Here is a 22,500-nt window from a genome sequence, read left to right on the forward strand (position 1 = left end):
AGTGGGAAAGTAAGGAAAGAGGAGAGGGGGAGGGATTACTGGGGAAATGGAAGGTAATGAGGATGTGGAGGACTTGGCCCAGGCAGACGGGCGGAAGGTCAACATGAAACGACCACCGGATGACGAAATGGCAAATAAAAATGTAAAGATTAGAAGTATAGAGAGGAGAAATACAGTAGAAAGTGACGAGAATATGTTCCAGGGATTTAAAGAGGGTGGGGGGGACACAACCCCCCCCAGACTGATAAGACTAGAGGAGAGAGTTGATAAGGTGATCGAGGACTTGGAACGTAAGTTAGGTAATGTAGGCTCCATTCTCCAAAGAATTGAAAGATTGGAACAACTAGAGAAGGCTAACAGAAACTTAACTGAAGAAGTAGAGGACCTAAAAAGACAGTTAGGAAATGTAAAGGAGGAGAATGAGAAATTGAAGAAGAATAGTAATGAAAACAGTGAGAAAATAGCTACAGAAGCTAAAAATTGGAGAATAACTCAAGAAGGGAATAAGGTTTCATTCACTGACATAGTCAAACAGCAATTGAAAGAACATAATGAAGACTCAGTTATTAAAGTGATGAGACAGAAGGAGAATATAGTAAGAGAATTAGCTGACAAAAAGAAATGTATAATTATATTAGGAATGGAAGAGAAACATAACCCAGATAGAACCGCAAGAATCAAGGAGGAAAATGAAAGGGTAAGCAGTTTATTAAAATTAGTCCAGGAAGATGAACCAGAAATTATAAAGGAAATTGAGGAAAAATTCAGACTCGGAAAATATAGTACAGATAAGACCAGACCAATTAAGATTAAATTCAGGACACAAACAACGGCAGAGAAAATTCTATCCAAGACAGGGAAACTAGCAACAAATGATCAATATAAAAAGGTATGGATAAAAAGAGAAATGAATAAGGAGGAAAGAGAGGCAGAAAAGCAGAAAAGAATTGAAGCTAAGGCAAAAAACGAGGAAAGAACGGAGTCAGAGAAAGAGAGATTCTATTGGAGAGTAGTGAACATGAAAATAAAGCAGTTCGACATACTAAAGAAAAACATAAGGGAAACAGAGAACACAATGGAAGTGGCAGAAAACTAAGAGTGTCTTACACAACTATAGATGGATTGATAACAGGATTGAATGAACTGAATGATTATTTGAAAGAAAAAGAACCGGACATAATGGGAATTGTAGAAACAAAATTAAAAGGCCCACTACCACCCAACAGTGTAGGACATGATACATACAATTATTGGATTAGAAACAGAGAGAAAAAACAAGGGGGTGGAGTTATGTTCCTGACAAAGAAGGATATAAACGTGAAAGGTGTCATATATGGAAAGAATACAGTAGAGATGATTATGATAGAAGTGGAAGACCGAGATAAGAAGAGCAGAAAATTTGTGATCAACTATGTGCCTCCGAAAACAGCCTCATGGGAGGAGAATGAACATAAAAGTATGTTAGAGGACACAAAGATAGCATTAACTAAAATAATGGAAGACGGAGGAAGAATAGTTATGATGGGCGACTTTAATTGCAAAGAAATCTGCTGGGAAGAAATGACAGTAAAGAGTGGTGATGACTCATGGGGAAATGCTCTACTTGAGATGATTACTGACCATTCAATGACACAATGGATACAAGAGAACACTAGGTATAGAAATGAAGAAGAACCATCGAGGCTAGACTTAATAATTACATCTGAACCTAGAATAGTGGACAAGATTGAATATAAAACACCAATAGGTAAAAGTGACCACATATTGATTGAACTGGAACTTAATGAAGAAAAATATATGAAAAGAAATGAACAATATAGAAAAGGAAGAATGATGTATGAAAAAACAAACTTTGATAAAATAAGAGAATTCTTCCAACAAGAAAACTGGGAAGAAATATACAAAGAAGAAACATCAGTGGAAGAGAAATGGAATATTTTGACAAAAATTTACAAAGAAGGAGTGGAAAAGTATGTCCCAAGACAAAAACAAGAAAAAGAATATGTAAAATGCTGGTACAACAAAAGTTGTAGGGAGTTAAAAGACAAAAGAGACAAAGCCTGGACCGGATGGAAAAAAGACAGAAGACCTGAAAAATGGAAAATATATACTGGTTATAGAAATGAATATGTACAAAAGTGCAGAGAGGAAAAAAGAAAATATGAAAAAGATGTTATAGAAAAGTGTAAAGATCAACCAAAACTATTCTACAGATTTGTAAACAATAAACTGAAAAACAAACAAGACTTGGAGAAATTAAGACAAGGGGGAGTTGAATACACTGAGGAAATGGAAATGGCAGAAATTATGAACAAACATTTTAAATCAGTGTTTACAAGGGAAAATATACAACCTGAAGAGATTGAGTGGAAGGAAAAAGTCCCCCCTATGGAAGAAATAGAAGTAACGAAGAATGAAATATTGACACACTTGGGTAATTTTGATGTCAGAAAATCGCATGGGCCAGATGAAATAGCAAACTGGATTCTGAAAGAATGTAGGAATGAACTGGCAGACAAAATACATAGCATAATAAGCAGTTCCTTAAAAGAAGGAAAAGTTCCAGAAGATTGGAAAAAAGCAAATATAGTACCTATATATAAAGGAGGAAATAAAGAAGAACCTACCAACTATAGACCAGTCTCTCTAACAAGTACAATAGCAAAAATATGTGAAAGAATTATCAAAAGTAGATGGGTAAAATACTTGGAAAAAAACAACGTACTAAATCCAAGGCAATTTGGATTCAGACAAGGACGATCATGCGTCACCAATTTAATATGTTTCTATTCAAGGCTAATAGATATAATACAAGAAAGAGATGGATGGGCTGATTGTGCATTTCTAGACCTAAAAAAAGCTTTTGACAAAGTACCACATAAGAAGTTGCTTAAGAAATTAGAATATGAAGGAGGAATACAAGGTAAATTGCTAAATTGGATGGAAGACTTTTTGCAAGAAAGAAAAATGCGAGTAGTGATAAGAGATCAGCACTCAAAATGGAATGAAGTAATAAGCGGTGTCCCGCAGGGAACAGTTCTGGCCCCAATAATGTTTGCTATATATATTAATGATATGGATGAAGGAATTGAAAGCTATATGAGCTTCTTTGCAGATGATGCAAAATTACTGAAAAGAGTGAAAACTGAAGAAGATTGTGAATCACTACAGAGAGATCTAAATAAAGTACAAGAATGGAGTAGGAAGTGGGAGATGGAGTTCAATACAAAAAAGTGTAGTATAATGGAATTTGGAAAAAGCAAAAACAGAATAACAGGATCATATAATTTGGGAGAAGAAGGAATAAAAAGAGTAGAAAATGAGAGGGACCTGGGAGTCATTGTTATGAATAATATGTCACCTGAGAAACATATAAATAAGATTTTTGGAGAAACTTATAATTTAATAAGAACAATCAAAGTGGCATTTACATACCTGGATGAAGAAATGGTGAGGAAAATCCTAGTCACCCTGATAAGACCAAGATTGGAATATGCAGCAACGATATGGTCACCAAGTACAAAAAAATGTATAAAAAAACTTGAAAGAATACAAAGAGCAATTACTAAACTGGCACCAACACTCTCAAAACTATCATATGAAGAGAGACTACAAAAACTTAAACTACAGACACTAGAGCAAAGAAGAGAGAGAGGAGATTTGATAGCTATTTACAGAATCATGAAAGGCATAGAAATTACTGATAGAGAGAATCTGATAAAATGGGATGACAGAAATACAAGAGGACACGGAAAGAAAATAAAAAAAGACAACTATAGAAGAGATTTGAAAAAGAACAGCTTTCCTCACAGAGCAATAGACAGTTGGAACAAGTTAGATGAGAAAGTGGTGTGTGCAAAAACAATACATGAATTTAAAAATAGTTTAGATAAAATGAGATATGAAGACGGGACCTCACGAGCATAGCTCCCCTTCCCGTAAAATACAACTAGGTAAATACAACTAGGTAAATACACACAAACTCCTTGTCCACCAGAGTTGGAGTTCCGGCTCGCAGTACATTGATGCTGATTTTTTTTTCAGCCCTGGGCGGGACTCGAACTCGGATCATTGTATTAGCGGTCGAGAGCGTTACCACTGCGCTGTCAACTCGTGTCCAAGTCTACCTCTAGTGAGGTACAAACAAACAACAAACAAACAAATAAACAAACAAATAAACATTTAGTAATATCAAATTTGATTATAAAACAATCATTACACAGAGAGTATTGCAAATAACAGGATAAAGTAAAATTTCAGAATCACGCAAGCACGGATATCTGATATGATAGCTCCCAACCTAACCTAACTTAACCTAACCTAATCTAACTTAACCTAACTTAACCTAACGTAACCATTCCACAGAAGAAGAGAAAATCAAATGAAAAAAGAAAAAATGAAAAATGTGTTTGCGTGATATTGGAATAGAACCCAGGGTTGTTGTTCGTGTCTCGTGGGCAGCTGGGAAGAGACTTCCCTGTTATATTCCAGCTGCTTCCGTGCCCTAGGCAGCGATGTGACTGACCTCAAACGGCTCGCTCGTGCAGGTCCCGGGAAATCGACGGGAATTCCCGCTCTTGAGGTCAGCTATCTTAGTTTCTACCGGTTCCTATTTTTTATTTCTTTCTTTCTTTCTTCTTCTTCTTTTTATTTTTTTTTAAGTTCGTTGTTGTGTCCACTGAAGTGTCGATTACTGTCTTCGTGGATGTTTTCAGGAAATGTAATTAATCTAAAACCGGTTTTAGAGCTGTAGGAGTTACATTGTTTAATTTTACAACAGCGTTTCATAAACTGGGTTGCTAAATCAATTTCAAAGGGTACAAGGAAGTCCTGAATACATGGCATTTTCACTTTCTTTTCTTCTTCTTTTTTAAATTCATTTTTTGTGTCTACTGAAGTGTTAATTACTGCCGTGGTGGATGTTATCAGGAAATGGTATTAATCTGAAACCAGTTTTGGGGGCTTCATTGTTTCATCTTTCAACAGCGTTTCATAAACTGGGTTGCTAAAGTAAATTTCAAGGGATACAAGGAAGTCCTGAATACATGACATTAATTCAATTTCCTTTATTCTTATGGTAATTAATCAGAGCTTAACCAGAGTTAAGATCGAAAAGGATAAGGAATGCTACCTAAAAAAAGAAAAAAAATCTGCCACGTTCTTCCTGCAAACTTCTCTATCTCGTCTCTCCACCTTTTGTCTGTCCGCACTGTACTAGAGTTCGTGCGCCTCAAGGAGTCTTTTCTATTTCCTACCAGCCATGCTGCCAAATCAACCTTAGTACATGCCTCTCTCTCTCTCTCTCTCTCTCTCTCTCTCTCTCTCTCTCTCTCTCTCTCTCTCTCTCTCTCTCTCTCTCTCTCTCTCTCACTCTCTCTCTTTCTCTCTTTTATCTCCTATCTATGTGATATTTTTTTTTCTTTTATTCTACATATAGTAAAGGAAGCTGTAAAGTACAATAAGTATAACTTTTTTTTAGGATTATATCAATGATTTAAATCAAGTCTATGACAAGTGGCAACAGCGCTTTTCCTCCCATGTTGCCACGTCGACGTGTCACTGGTGAAAAAAGTGAGATAGGGTGTTGGATCCAGGATAAAATTTATTTATTTATTTATTTATTTATTTGTTTATTTATTTATCCATTTTTTGAGTGGGAGCTACTCTGAATTTTGTAAATATAGACGACGTTTTTTTTTTTTGGGGGGGGGGTTCTAAACTTAATTTTGTAAATATAAATGGCGCTTTTTGGGAGCTAACTTGAACTTCGTAAATATAGATGACGATTTGATGGGGACTAACCTGAATTTTGTAAATATAGGTGACGCTTTTAAACAGATGTATTCTGTAACATGAATACGGTTTTGAATATAAATTGAAATACATGTTCTCACTTAATTTAAGTTTCTTTGAAAATATTGTGCAAAACCAATACTTAGTCTTACAATTTTAAAGACTTTCCCTCAATAATGTATTGAATATCCCTCTAATTATTCTCACTGAACTGTTTGATCAAATTCTGGGAAAAAATTATTGTGTCACTGTATTATTGATTTCTGACTCGTACCTGTGTAGACGAGGCAGGTTTCTCGATATCCTCATTAAGGTAATGAAAGAATAAATTTCTGGGGGGCTGCAGCCCCCTCAGCCCCCTCAGCCCCCCGCTGGATCCGCCACTGGTGGAACAAGGTGAGTAATCTTTGTTATAATACTAAAAAGTAATAGTAATTGTACTGTACAGCTACTGTACAGCATATAAAAATCAGTTTCAAATAACATATAGACGGGAAATTAAAGACAGAGGTTGATTTGACACAATGAATGTCCACATCCTAAACGGACTTCTTGTAGCGCACGGGCTACAGCTAACCCAACTCCAGAAACTTGGAAGTATTTCTCTACAACGGCAAGACTAGGATAGAAGCGCTGGTAAGTTGGTAGTGCCCTAAATTTAACACAAGTAAATGCAAGGTAATGCACATAGGTAAAAATAACAGCAAGTACGATTACAAGTTATTTGGAAATTCGTTAACAAAAGTGGATAGTGAAAAAGATCTCGGCGTAATTATCAGTAACGACCTCAAATCATCCAAGCAGTGTATTTCAGCCTCTGAGAAAGCAAATAAGATTCTGGGATTGATTGCGCGATCTTTTGATTTCAAAAGTCCATCACTCATTAACAAGCTATATAAATCGTTAGTTCGTCCACATTTGGAATATGCTGTTTCCGTATGGTCACCGAATCTCATTAAAGACATTGACAGACTGGAAAAAGTACAACGGCGAGCCACAAAACTGATTCCAAATATCAAAAATAAATCATACGAAAATCGACTTAAGTACATGAATCTGTTTTCCCTAAAAAAGCGTAGACTCAGAGGTGACTTGATACAGGTCTTTAAGATTTTAAAGGGAATTGACAACATCAAAAGTGACCAAATTTTCACATTGAATGAGAATCCGACAAGAAACAATGGTCTCAAACTGTCCGGAAATAGATCCAATTTGGAAGTAGGTAGAAACAACTTTGCCAACCGTGTAGTTAATGAATGGAATAAACTTCCTGCACAGGTAGTGCAATGTAGTTCAGTTCGAAGCTTTAAGAATCATTTAGATAAATACCTAAGTAAGATGCTGTAATTATTATAATTTATGTTATATTATTTGTTTTTGTTTTGTTATAATTTGTCTGTCTGATTTTCATTTATTATTAGTTATATGTCAATTTATTATCATTTACTATTTACCTGTTTGTTTGTTATTCAACTATACCAATGCATTTATTTATGTATTTTAATTGTTATTTACATTGTTATAGTTTTAATTTATTATTAATATGATTATTTTTTTTATTTTTTTTTTTTTTTATTTTTTTTTTTTTGCATCCGACCTAGATATGGATCAAAAGGTCTCCTGTCGGCATGCTTTGCCTTTGCCTTTGTAAAGAGTAATGTTATCGTAGCTGCTTTCACCTCATACAGAGGAATACGAAATGTGTATCTTCGTCTTGGGGGAAATCTATTCAGCTTTCTCTTGTTCTACTCTATGTTTGGGTGTTCGTACCCAACACACACACACACACACACACACACACACACACACACACACACACACACACACACACACACACACACACACACACACACACACACACACACACACACACGGCCCGGTGGCGGATTGGTAAGGCACTGGCCTCACAAGCCGGAGAACCGGGGTTCGATTCCCCGGCCGGGCGGAGACAAGTTGGGTTTGTCTCCTTTCACGTGTAGCCCCTGTTCACCTAGCAGCGAGTAGGTACGGGACGTTAGTCAAGGAGTTGTGACCTTGCATTCCCGGTGTGTGGAGTGTGAGTGGTCTCAGACCTACCCAGAGATCTGCTAATAATGAGCTCTGAGCTCACTGCCGTAGGGTGGTGTCTGGCTGTCTCGGAAAGAGGCTGCAGCAGATCCGAGGTGAATACACACACACACACACACACACACACACACACACCTAGAGAGAGAGAGAGTTTATTTATTTCACTCCTTATTTATTTTTCTTTTCATTCATATTTTTATCTATTTGTTTATCTATATCTGATTTCCTTATCTATCCATTCCTTTGTTTATATATTCGTTTTATTCATTTATTTATTTACTTATCTTTTTATTTTTTATTTATTTGATTAATCTAATAATTTATTCATTTATTCATTTATTTATTTATTTGTTTATTTTTTCTCAGGTCCCAGGAAGGAAGGAAGGAAGGACGGAAGGAAGGAAGGGCGGAGGGAAGGAAGGGAAGAAGATAGGAAGGAACCAATTTCCTCACCTTGTTGGTAATTTGTGCCACCAAATCCTCCAATCATCGATCATCATGATTCCTGTAAATAAACGAATCAAGACACGATTCTCCACTGTGAGTATTTTGGGAAGTGAAAAGTCTCCCATATTGACTTGTAACGGACGTAGTTGAAGAACAAAGCATACGAAGACATCCAAAATGCAGGAGAGTAAAGGCGGCGGCACACTAGACTAGCTTGCTACTTGCTTTTGTTATTTCGTTTGAGTAGAAACGACTTCGGTTATATTCTAGACTATCGTAAGAACGTCTCGACAATGTGTCTAACATTCGCCTTCTAGGTTTAACTTCTCTCAGTTCGTCATTCAGCTTCTCACTATATTTGACATTCGGAAATTTGAAAAAAAGAAAAAAAATCGTAACCGAAGTCGTTTCTTCTCAAACCAAGTAGCCAAAGGAAATAGCATGCTATCGAGAAACGCTTGATGTGCCGCTAGCATAAACAATATATAGACGAACGTGTGAAGATTTGGCAGTTGGATTAAATAGCTTCTCCGTTGGAGACTCGAACCTATGAGTATCGTCTTATCACTAGACAAGCCCGGTATCCATGACATGCCTGTGTAGTGTGATGGGAGTACCCTCGTCTAGTGTAAACAAAACGACGCGTAGTCAAGGATTTGATGGAAGATTAATTGAAATAGACAAATGTACTCTGTGAAGTCTGTCTCAGCAAGATTGATCCTCCTTATATATGGTCACGTGATCATATCCATAGGGGATTGTTTGTCAGGTTACATAAAACCCACTCTATCTCGCTAGTCACCGAAATCTTCTTGTATTGGTTTGCTAGATAGCAGTGGTGGGTACGATAAAAAAAAAAAAAAAAAAAAAAAAAAATATATATATATATATATATATATATATACATATATATATATATATATAGTAAAATAAATAAGTAAATAGATAAATAAATAAATGAATAAATAAAATAAGATAAAAATGAAGCTCGATTAGCGATTACCGAAATAACCCAAGATGGAAAGGTACATAAATCTAAATCTAAATGTGATAATTTCGAAACTAATGATATAGACCAAATTGAATCTGTACGTGAACTTGAGACTAGGTATGATGAATTGGAGACTAACAGACGGGACCCAACGAGTGTTGCACCTTTCCTGTACACTAAAAATAGGTAAATACGATTAAGTAAAAACCACTTGTTGGTCACGTGTCATTGGCACGTGCAGACGCGTCCGGTTGCTGAGGAACCTGTATGGGTAGTGGATTACATAATGCAACGAGATGTAGGGCCCTCGTCACCAGCTTGCCCAACAGGTTCTCCGCTTCGTCTCGATCTTCGCCCCCTGGATCATGCACACGCGCCGTATACCCTTTCCCTGATAGTTGTGGATGGTGTGAACTTGAAGGGAGGACCGAGAATGAGGGGGTGAAAGGCGTATCGGGTGTAAGAGGAATGTCTGTTGAGCAGGTAAGTGAGAGGGCAAGAGATAAATGTGTATGGAGAGTGGTTGAATTTCTTCTCTGTAACTTCTGGAGTGGATTGCCTTGTAAGGAAGCTGGGGGGTTAACCAGCTTCGGCTGTTGGACCGTGTTGTGTCTAGCTGCGTTGCCTCTGACCTGTATTTACCTATTGTGGAGTACAAAAAGGGAGCAACGTTCGGTGGGCCTACTCTCCAATTTATCACCCCTAGCCTTAAATTCATGTACAATTCCAACTTAATCTATATCCTTGATTTCCAAATATCATATTAAGATTTTAACTCGTGTATTATTCCAGCTTGGGTTATGTTACCTTCTAAGCTATTCTAAGTAACTATGCATATATATGGAAAACTATACTCTTTCACGCCCTTTACATAAAACATAAGAGCGAGACTGCAAGAGACCATAAGGCCTACACTAGGCACTTTCATGTCCATGACCATCCGTTATCCCCATCCATAAAGTTGTCTAACCTTTTCCTAAAACAACCGATAGTTTCAGCGCTCACTAACTACATGGTTACTGAGTCTATTCCATTCGTTGACCACCCTATTAGTAAACCAGTTCTTGATAATTTCCTTCTTAAATCTAAATTTGTTCCTTTGGTCTTTCTTAAATTGTACCCATGGCCTCTTATAGCCTTTCCATCTTTGATCAAGAGGTCTTCTGTCAATGCAATGGAGTATGTAGATGCAAATATTGTTACACAGACGACCCAAGGTAAAGGTCAAAACGTGAAGGTCAGCCTCAGAGGCTCTCAAGGTCACCATGTTATGAGGTCAAGGTCAAGGTCAACCTCCCACCCCAAGGGCTACTGGTGTGTGTTTATTTCGTCTGTGTATGTATGTATATGTGTATGTGTGTGTATGTATGTGTTTATGTATGTATGTACGTATGTATGTATGTATGTATGTATGTGTGTCTGTATGTGAATGTATGTATGTATGTATATATGTATGTATACATGTATGTATGTATACATAAATGTATGTATGTACGTACGTATGTGTGTATGTATGTATGTATGTGTGTCTGTATGTGAATGTAGTATGTATGTGTATATGTATGTATGCATGTATGAATGAATGTATGTACGTATATATGTATGTATATATGTATGTATGTACGTATGTGTGTATGTATGTGTGTATGTAAGTATGTATGTTTGGAATGTTCAATGACGGTAAAGAAAGAAAACGAAATGCAGGTCAAATTGAGAGAAAATGGGATGTCTGATAGTTCTCAGAGACTGAAACGTACAGTCATCAGGTTAGTTTGCACTTATGTACTTCTAATGACCTTTTTTTACGTTTATGTGCAGCCTACCGTCACTATAAAACTTTATTTATACTTCAGGATAATAAAAAGAAATTTAATAAATTTGATTAAAGATTTTTATTGATGACTTGTACGGGGTTGAGATTGATTTCGTGTAGTTACGAAGCGAGTTTACAGCCCGACGCTGCATCGTTGTTGATGTTGTTATTGTTGTTGTTCTTGTTGTTTCTCAAAATCAATTAAGTTGTTGTCATGGCCACCCTCATCATAACCTCGAGTTAAATTAAATTCACAACCACAGCCGAAATAATAACCACTACCTCAATCACAACTCAGTCATAATCAATCACAATAAACTCAATCACAATCACAACTCAATCACAACTACAACCACAAACGGAACCACTAACATAACCTCAGTCAAAATCACAATTACAACAACAAAAATTTAAGGTACAAACATAACCAAAATCGACCACAACAACGACAACAACAAATGTAAAATTTCCCTTTTCTGAAGGCTTTCGTTCTTGACATTCGATTTGATGGTTCTGTTCCAGTAATACGTAAACAAAATTTTCATTTTTTTTTTTTAAATTGAAAGATTATTTTTTCTACCGAATGGTTAGGTTGGATCAAATTAGGTTAGGAGCTATTGGACAAAGTTTCACGTTAATTATCTGTGTTTCTTGAATTTTAATCTTGCGACATACCACCGTCATCATCCATTTTTCATCACTTAAGATATATCTCAAATATTCCAGTTTCTTACGCTTAGTCTCCTTATCCTCCCCAACATAACCTACCCTGAATCGGCCTTCCATAGGGCATTAAAATATGGAAATAAAGTCTATCGCACAAAAGACATTCTCTTTTAATTTAAAGAAAGCAAATTGTGTAAGGGATAACTTTAATTTTAATGCATATTCCACATATTTATAGCATCTTTTTATTTCCTCTGTATTGATAATATTAACCTTCTAAAAGTATTCCCTACATTTAGTAAATAATTTTTTATTTAACATTAGACGATTTTATGCAGTTCAGAGAAACCCATTGATGTTATTTAAAGAAAACCATGCAAATAGAACATCAAATAACCTTATTAAAAATAAACTGAGAAGGTTTTGGATTTATTTATTTTTTGTTATTTCGTGTATGAAGATATAAATTAGAAGTTAAAACACTAAAATGCACATTCCTAGTATTTTATAGCCTTTGCTTTTATCCAAATAGCACGATCTTAAAAAAAGTGCCTGGTAGCAGACGAACTTTTCAATGTCGTAATTACATTTTCTACCGCTAGGGCAACAGATGACGTAAATGTTGTTGTTTACGTTCTTGGACATGGTCAGCGATACAAAAGTGGCTTCACATTGAGTGAAGTAGATTTATCTGATTTGGATGCTAAGCTTCATATTTACAGTCAAAAGTTTCAAGGATTAATGAATTACAAATGGTTTTTATCTGTGATAAGGTGCAATAAAACAGGCCTATGTAACAAAGAGCATTTGACTGAAGGGGAGAGGAAGGGTAGCAAAAGATACTCACAGACATTGTCTATAAGATTATCTGCCATAGGTAGTGATTGCTATGGGGGGGGGATGAGAATCCATCAATCATATGCCTGGCACTATCACCATAGTCACTTTCACATTCCATCTCAATTTCGCTGGTAGTGGTACTTGCAGAAGGTGAATATTCATGATAGACACTTTTTAACACCAGAAAAAAATTATTAGATCTATATCAGTACGAATTCCTCTTTCCTGGTCCAGGATAATTAGGTTTAACTCCTGCTGGGGGTGCTGATGGGGGATTCCACTTATTTGACTCTAAAAAAAACCAGACTTTAATTTGGTCGACTCCAATTGACAAGACGTGGTCATAGGCCTATTAAGGAAGTCTCTGTCATCATGGTCATTCCTATCACCCTGGCGGAGTGAGGTGATCCTATTTATAGGCCTACAGGCCTAGCTAGCCTATGTCATGATTGTACCACTAATCTTCTTAGGCCTAGCCAAAAAATCGTTTGTCAAGCCTAACCATGCTTGTTAACGATTGTCAGTGACAGCGTTGATAACACAGGTCTATCTGTACACGTGATACAGACCGATACACCTACCTCCCGGCGTTCTCTCTCTCTCTCTCTCTCTCTCTCTCTCTCTCTCTCTCTCTCTCTCTCTCTCTCTCTCTCTCTCTCTCTCTCTCCCTCTCTCTCTCTCCCTCTCTCTCTCTTTTTAATAGCAGTGCTCCTTCGACAGCGTTTGCTTGCCGAAACTGGGGTCTTGTCGATGACAAAAATTGTCGGTGTTGCATCTTCTTTTAGAATGGGATTTATGCTAATTCCTAGTGACTCGGCAAGGCCCGGGTTCCCAGTGTACTTCTTCTTTTTTCGAAATGTCTCGAACAGAGTTTCGCTTTCAATCTCGTGCCGTCTGCATCGAATGCATCAAAATGTAAACAGTGAGGTTGACGTCACAGCCGAAGATCGGCGAAGGCGTGTTCGTCTGTTACCGATATTTTGATAGGCCGTTTTGTCACACTGCGTAATAATTAGGATTTATTTTTTCATTATTCTACCAAAAAGTGACTAAGCCATACATCTATCAAATACGAGTATTCACCATTTCTTTGAAAACCTTCTCAGTTGACCTTCAAGCTTCTTATCCAGACACTTTTATTCATTATATAAAATCCCTTCTATGCTTGTGAAGAAAGATTCTCAACCTAATGGAAAATAAGAGAAAGATCGAGATTGAAGTATGTTTATGAGCACATTTATGAGCATTCGGATATCAACATGTGATAAACGAATCAAATGCAGTAATAATGTGATATACAACCGAGAAAGGACATTCAGTCAATCATTCAGGTATATGCGACTCAAGCATAGTAGCCCGTAAGTGAAAAAAGTGGAACTGCGAAAGCCTAAGATCAACCAGATTAGGACTATAGAACAGAAATGGGTAATGCTTTGGATCGTAGGCATATATATGTACAGCTGCACAGAAAACTATCGTTAGTAAATCACGCTAATCATTTTGACACAAAACAACGAAACTATTTGAGACAAGTTGAAGTCTCCATCGGAAATAAGATTATCATGTCATAGTGAATCCATATGAACTCCGGAACTATTATTTGATTCATATTCATTCAGAAGGAATTCGAACAATTCGAACCCCAGAAATACCAACCCTTCGGTATCATAAGGGTATGTTCATTAGCGAATGTTTCGACACCCCTACTAACGATAGTTTTCTGTATAGATGTACATACATAGTACAAACAACACACACACGTATACATTCTTGATATAGGTGGGTAGTATCATAACACAATGAAAACGTGTTAGTAAGAAAACACTTTATCAGGTTCGTTTTAATCTTTAATCGATTTCGAAACTTAGTCTACAATCTTGTATATACATATGCATAAATATATATATATATATCTTTAAAACCTACAAGCAGGTACATAACGAAGCATCTACCTAATCTATGTACATCTCCGCGGGTCCAAAGTCGCCGCGAAATCTTCCTTCTGTATTGATCAACTCCCTCATAGCTTCCGCGGCAACTCCCAAAAGCACTCTCCGTCACATAACTCAGTCGTCGTGACGTCACCTGGAGGCCTCTCTCTCTCTCTCCCTTTCTCTCTCCCTACAGGGAACATTGGCACAGGCTCCAGAAGGTGCAAGAAGTTCCCGGGATCCGTCCCGTCGGAAGCTCCCGAGTACCGCGTCCTTCCGCACTTCGCGAAGAAGCTCCCGATCTTTGGCGAAACAGGTCGTCCTGCGTCAGGAGGAAGAGGTCCTACTCGAGGCGCTCGAGGAAGAGGGACAGAAGCGTGTCGTTGCGGGCACAGTCGAGGGCTAGGCGACCCTCCGTGTGGATGCAGACGTCCGCACAGAGCCCGCCTTTGAAGTGGTCATGGTACATTTCTTTGCAGTCCGCGCAGCTCTGAATGCAAAGGGAGATCTTGTGGGCTGCCCTTGCGTGCACCCCAGGCACCAAGGTGATCTCGCCCCATAGCAACAGCAGCGCCAACCCCATCAGGACGGAGGCTAGGCTCTTTCTGGTGCTTGTCATTCTGCGGAAGGACGGGCGTTAGAAAACGGGAGTAAAGAAAGGAAAATGGGAGAAGTAGTAAGGGAAAATGGGAATCTAAGATTACATCTCCTCGTCGGATTAGTTGCCATGTGATTTTTATGCGTTGAAGTCTCCCATGGAGGAATGTATACTCTCAAATTCAAATTCTGAAAATGGTAAACTATTCTTATTCTAACAAGCGTAATATACTTTTTTTCAGGGAAATGAATACTTTACCATTCAGCCGACTTTAGTTTTGGCTAGTCTTGATTGCTAAGAAAAAAAATCATCTTATGAAAAAAATAATGTCACATCACACACACACACACACACACACACACACACACACACACACACACACACACACACACACACACACACACACACACACACACACACACACACACACACGTTCACACATAGTGAAGTACGTTCACATCCCACGGAACGTCAAGTGGTCTGAGCGTCACAAAAGTTGGTTTGTGAGACAGCCAGCTAAGTGGAGAGACCCCAGGAGCAGCAGCAGCCATTTCTTACCTGGAAAAAGGTAAACATGATCTCTTTCAGCAGTCTCATCGGTTATTTTGGATGCGGACAAATACCAATAACAAATAACAATAAAATAACAAATAACGATAACACCAATAACATTAACAAATAACAATAAAATAACAAATAACGATAACACCAATAACATTAACAAATTACAATAATAATAACAAATAACAATAACAATTAACTAACAAATAACAATGACAAATAACAATAACAAATAACAAATAACAAATAACAAATAACAATAACAATAACAAATAACAAATAACAAATAACAATAACAAATAACAATAACAAATAACAATAACAAATAACAATAACAAATAACTAACAAATAACAATAACAAATAACAATAACAAATAACAATAACAAATAACAATAACAAATAACAATAACAAATAACAATAACAAATAACAATAACAAATAACAATAACAAATAACAATAACAAATAACAATAACAAATAACAATAACAAATAACAATAACAAATAACAATAACAAATAACAATAACAAATAACAATAACAAATAACAATAACAAATAACAATAACAAATAACAATAACAAATAACAATAACAAATAACAATAACAAATAACAATAACAAATAACAATAACAAATAACAATAACAAATAACAATAACAAATAACAATAACAAATAACAATAACAAATAACAATAACAAATAACAATAACAAATAACAATAACAAATAACAATAACAAATAACAATAACAAATAACAATAACAAATAACAATAACAAAAAATAATAACAAATAACAATAACAAATAACAATAACAAATAACAATAACAAATAACAATAACAAATAACAATAACAAATAACAATAACAAATAACAATAACAAATAACAATAACAAATAACAATAACAAATAACAATAACAATAACAAATAACAATAACAAATAACAAATAACAATAACAAATAATAACAAATAACAATAACAAATAACAATAACAAATAACAATAACAAATAACAATAACAAATAACAATAACAAATAACAATAACAAATAACAATAACAAATAACAATAACAAATAACAATAACAAATAACAATAACAAATAACAATAACAAATAACAATAACAAATAACAATAACAAATAACAATAACAAATAACAATAACAAATAACAATAACAAATAACAATAACAAATAACAATAACAATAACAAATAGCAATAGCAAATAGAAATAGCAAATCACAATAACAAATAGCAATAGCAAATAGCAATAGCAAATAGCAATAGCAAATAGCAATAGCAAATAGCAATAGCAAATAGCAATAGCAAATAGCAATAGCAAATAGCAATAGCAAATAGCAATAGCAAATAGCAATAGCAAATAGCAATAGCAAACAACAATAGCAAATAACAAAACAAATAGCAATAGCAAATAGCAAAACAAATAGCAATAGCAAATAGCAGTAGCAAATAGCAATAGCAAATAGCAATAACAAATAACAATAACAAATAACAATAACAAATAACAATAACAAATAACAATAACAAATAACAATAACAAATAACAATAACAAATAACAATAACAAATAACAATAACAAATAACAATAACAAATAACAATAACAAATAACAATAACAATAACAAATAACAATAACAAATAACAATAACAAATAACAATAACAAATAACAATAACAAATAACAATAACAAATAACAATAACAAATAACAATAACAAATAACAATAACAAATAACAATAACAAATAACAATAACAAATAACAATAACAAATAACAATAACAAATAACAATAACAAATAACAATAACAAATAACAATAACAAATAACAATAACAAATAACAATAACAAATAACAATAACAAATAACAATAACAAATAACAATAACAAATAACAATAACAAATAACAATAACAAATAACAATAACAAATAACAATAACAAATAACAATAACAAATAACAATAACAAATAACAATAACAAATAACAATAACAAATAACAATAACAAATAACAATAACAAATAACAATAACAAATAACAATAACAAATAACAATAACAAATAACAATAACAAATAACAATAACAAATAACAATAACAAATAACAATAACAAATAACAATAACAAATAACAATAACAAATAACAATAACAAATAACAATAACAAATAACAATAACAAATAACAATAACAAATAACAATAACAATTAACAATAACAAATAACAAATAACAATAACAAATAACAATAACAAATAACAATAACAAATAACAATAACAAATAACAATAACAAATAACAATAACAAATAACAATAACAAATAACAATAACAAATAACAATAACAAATAACAATAACAAATAACAATAACAAATAACAATAACAAATAACAATAACAAATAACAATAACAAATAACAATAACAAATAACAATAACAAATAACAATAACAAATAACAATAACAAATAACAATAACAAATAACAATAACAAATAACAATAACAAATAACAATAACAAATAACAATAACAAATAACAATAACAAATAACAATAACAAATAACAATAACAAATAACAATAACAAATAACAATAACAAATAACAATAACAAATAACAATAACAAATAACAATAACAAATAACAATAACAAATAACAATAACAAATAACAATAACAAATAACAATAACAAATAACAATAACAAATAACAATAACAAATAACAATAACAAATAACAATAACAAATAACAATAACAAATAACAATAACAAATAACAATAACAAATAACAATAACAAATAACAATAACAAATAACAATAACAAATAACAATAACAAATAACAATAACAAATAACAATAACAAATAACAATAACAAATAACAATAACAAATAACAATAACAAATAACAATAACAAATAACAATAACACATAGTAACAAGTAACAGTAACAAATAGCAAATAATAATAACAATAACAATAACATCAATGACAGATAATAATAACAACAATGACAAATAAAAATAACATCAATAACATATAAAGATAACATCAATAATGGAAACTATGATAACACAAATATCAAACAAAAGGTAGAGAAAGATATACATATTAGATAAGTGGCCATGGATATGGATCTGCCTAGTGTAGGCCTTATGGTTTCTTGGAGTCTCCTTCGTTCTTATGTTACATGCGTAAACATAACAATAATAAAGACACTAAAATACATCAAACAAAATCTAGAGGAAGAAATATATATTACGAAACCTCTTGCACTGACATCCACTTTGGTTGCTCAAAGAGAACAGTAACGACATCAATAGCAACGATAAAAGAAATAAAGAAAATTTAGAAGAAGAAAAGCATATCAACCTGGAAGCCTGCAAATTAATTAACGCCAAATGACGTCATTATAGAGAGTGGGAAGGAAGTTTAGAAGGAATAGGAGAAATTCTAAAATAAAGTGCAGTTGGCTTCACTTGTAAGTACTACATTGACTATTGGTGTTTTGTACAAGGTTATAGCGCGTATATATATATATATATATATATATATATATATATATATATATATATATATATATATATAATATACATATATATATACACATATATACATGTATATATATATATATATATACATGTATATATAATATATATAGATATATATATATACATGTATATAGAATATACATATATATATATATATATATATATCTGTGTGTGTGTGTGTGTGTGTGTGTGTGTGTGTGTGTGTGTGTGTGTGTGTGTGTGTGTGTGTGTGTGTGTGTGTGTGTGTGTGTGTGTATTATGTTGAGATGGCACTGAATTCACTAAAATATTTGTATGAAATTTATGTAATCAGTACTTCACTTGAGAAAATTATATAGAGAAAAAACAGATTGTGGTATCTAGAGAGAGAGAGAGAGAGAGAGAGAGAGAGAGAGAGAGAGAGAGAGAGAGAGAGAGAGAGAGAGAGAGAGAGAGAGAGAGAGAGAGAGAGAGAGACAGAAAGGGAGAGAGAGAGAGAATGGGAGAGAGTGAAAGTTAAGAGACAAAAGAGAATAACGAGGAAGACATTTGAGGAAATCTTTCAAAAGACTAGAGTGAATCACATACATATAATACACATTATATATAAAAATACTTAAAACTACGAAAACCCTCTTTTCTGTTCCTTATTTCCAATGAGCTTTTCTCCACATTAATCTTACAAATTTATAACGAATATTTAAAAACAAATAGGGGTGCAAAAATATTAATATAGATATTATTAGAAATTGATCAAATAGTTGGAATTATCACCCAATACGGATAAAAATCATCTTAAGGCTCGTTTTACACGGACCGACTTTTCGCCGTGCGCCGTCCACGGCACGACGTCGTGCTCTCAAATAACCATGGGTGTCTATGGACGCTTTCACACCTGGTCGTGGTGGTGACGTGTGAAGGCGACTATAGACATACATGGTTAATTGAGAGCACGACGTCGTGTCGTGGAAAGCGCACGGCGGAAAGTCGGTCCGTGTGAAACGAGGCAAAGGGTCAATAGGAATGACTCACCTGGATGAGCTGCGATTTGCACTAAGGTGGAACTAATAGATGGCCACTGCCACTGAAAGAAGAAGAAGAGGATTGAGAGGAGGAGGAGGAGGAGGATAATGAGAAATCTCCATATAAGGCTCGTCTGCCCCGCCTCGGAGGGCCACGACGATAAGCAAATTATCCTAGCAGCAGAGGAAATAATAGTAATAATAAGAATATGGTCACTCACCCACCCACCTAAAGCACGGTGACGAGAATTTATAATATTTTGAAAACATTTTTGTGAAAATACATATGTCGATGAAAAATAATCAGAAGTTTACAAGAAATAACATAAATTGGATAAATTACTACAAGAAGCTTCAAGAAAGAAACAGAGTTCGAAAAAGCGTAGTAAAGCGATGGCGAAAAGAGTTAATGGGTTCAGATGTTTTCGTTCATTTCATTACGAAACCCGTTTCAGACTCGAAACTCAACAGAAAGAAAACGCTCAGGAAAGGAACAGATGTAGTCCGTGATTTGAATACATGCAGCAAAGCAACGGTCATTATACATGATGTCAGCAATATATTACTTTAATCAGTCAAACCTAGAAGAACCGCAATGAATTGGCGCTGAATTGTGAATTTTTCTTAAAAAATTAGTATGTATTGGGAAGAGGAAGTAAAAGATATACTCAATCATTAGTTCTATGAGATGACAGATGAGATAATTTAAAAAAAAAAAGCTGCTCGACTTCGGTCGACATTTGGCACAATGTGCGAGTTTTGTCGACATTTCATGACATTACTGACCTTTCGCTATTTTTCGCAGATGGTTTCTCATCCAGCCGTGTGTTCAGTTAACATTTAATCTAGGTGGTGGCCGATAATAATGATAGCTAGTAATCACACCTTCTATCAGGCTGATAAATGGCATGAGGAAGTACACAGACATTACTTTTAAGCTGCCTAGTATCCAAAATGTTTCACAATTATTAGTCTTGCTTCAAAATATATATGAAACCTAGCTTATCTAAACCTTGTCTGAATTGATATACATATATATTTCACACGCAATATTCCAATGCAACAGTTAGCTCGCGATATTTTATATAAAAAGAATAATCCATCATACAGTATAATGTTCGCATTTCATAAATATATATTTCACTGTATAAGAATAATCCCTGCTGTTGAATTTATCACATGATATTTCAGTGCAACATTTTCATTTCATAAACTATATAGTTTTGCAAAGAAAAAAGTCTACATTTCATAAAAAAAACATATTGTTCGAACGCTACAGATTTCTGTTCAAGATCCAGAGATTTATTTGTTGAGCAGCAAAAATTACCTTTACGATAAAACAAAAAATAGTTTTATGATTGATATTTTCCTGAACGACAGTAAGAAATATCGTGGTTCGAAAGTATTCATGTATTCTATATGAATATTCTATGCTTTATTTTAGAACCTATTGTGTGTGTGTGTGTGTGTGTGTGTGTGTGTGTGTGTGTGTGTGTGTGTGTGTGTGTGTGTGTGTGTGTGTGTGTGTTTTCCACCTCATGGAACCCACATGACATATAAACTCTTGTCGATTAGTTTAGTTCATTGCACCCATGCCATTTGGAAGTCGTCTACATTCATCACTGGAGAGGTCAATCCCATTTTCCTTTCAACACTTGGCTTTCACTCCTTATATGGTCACTTCGCCATGTTGGTCTCCCCCTTCATCGCTCGCTGGGGGCATTGTTCACTTCATATACGAATTTATTGTTCCTTTTCTTTTCTTTCTTTTTCTATATTGTATTATTTATCAAATGTTCACCATGTCGTCCATTCATTTGAATTTTAACCCTTTCTTTTTATTTTGACCATCTATCGTCAAAATGTTTGAATGTGAACACAGGTTAGTGCTCCAAACGCTGATAATGATCAAATGTGTCGACATCTAAATATTAAAATAATTCCCTGGTATTCATAATTTCCTCCAAGATTAATGAAATTGTTTGACTTTATTCAGAATAAATTATTTTAAAACGCCACTGTGTTCTAGTGAGCGGAAATTATCTATCAATGGATTGTAGTACTGATCTAAATCTATTTCATGGGGTAGCATTGTCGTTGTGTTTAGAAAGAATGGCGGCAGGATGCTTTTACTCCATAACAAAGTCGAATACAGAAAAAATAACAAATAAGTAAATAAATAGATATAACAAAATAAATAAAGATTAGATAAACTGAGAAAATAGATCATAATAGGTAAATAAACAAA

The 22,500-nt window shown here is 34.3% G+C and overlaps 1 protein-coding gene across 1 annotated transcript; it reads right to left on the minus strand.

Moving 5' to 3' along the window:
* Window positions 1–14,770: 14,770 nt before the first annotated feature.
* LOC143018779 (eclosion hormone-like) lies at window positions 14,771–15,167 on the minus strand. Its single transcript, XM_076174358.1, has one exon. The coding sequence runs from the start codon at window positions 15,165–15,167 to the stop codon at window positions 14,892–14,894; it is 276 nt and encodes a 91-aa protein (XP_076030473.1). The 3' UTR covers window positions 14,771–14,891.
* Window positions 15,168–22,500: the final 7,333 nt, after the last annotated feature.

The sequence above is a fragment of the Oratosquilla oratoria genome, chromosome 35, assembly GCF_046742065.1.
Source record: "Oratosquilla oratoria isolate Oo_2021 chromosome 35, ASM4674206v1, whole genome shotgun sequence".
NCBI classification, from domain to species: domain Eukaryota; kingdom Metazoa; phylum Arthropoda; class Malacostraca; order Stomatopoda; family Squillidae; genus Oratosquilla; species Oratosquilla oratoria.

What these genes read in the sequence shown, in the direction of transcription:
- LOC143018779 (XM_076174358.1), bottom strand. Translation starts at nt 15,167, where the DNA reads ATGACAAGCACCAGAAAGAGCCTAGCCTCCGTCCTGATGGGGTTGGCG.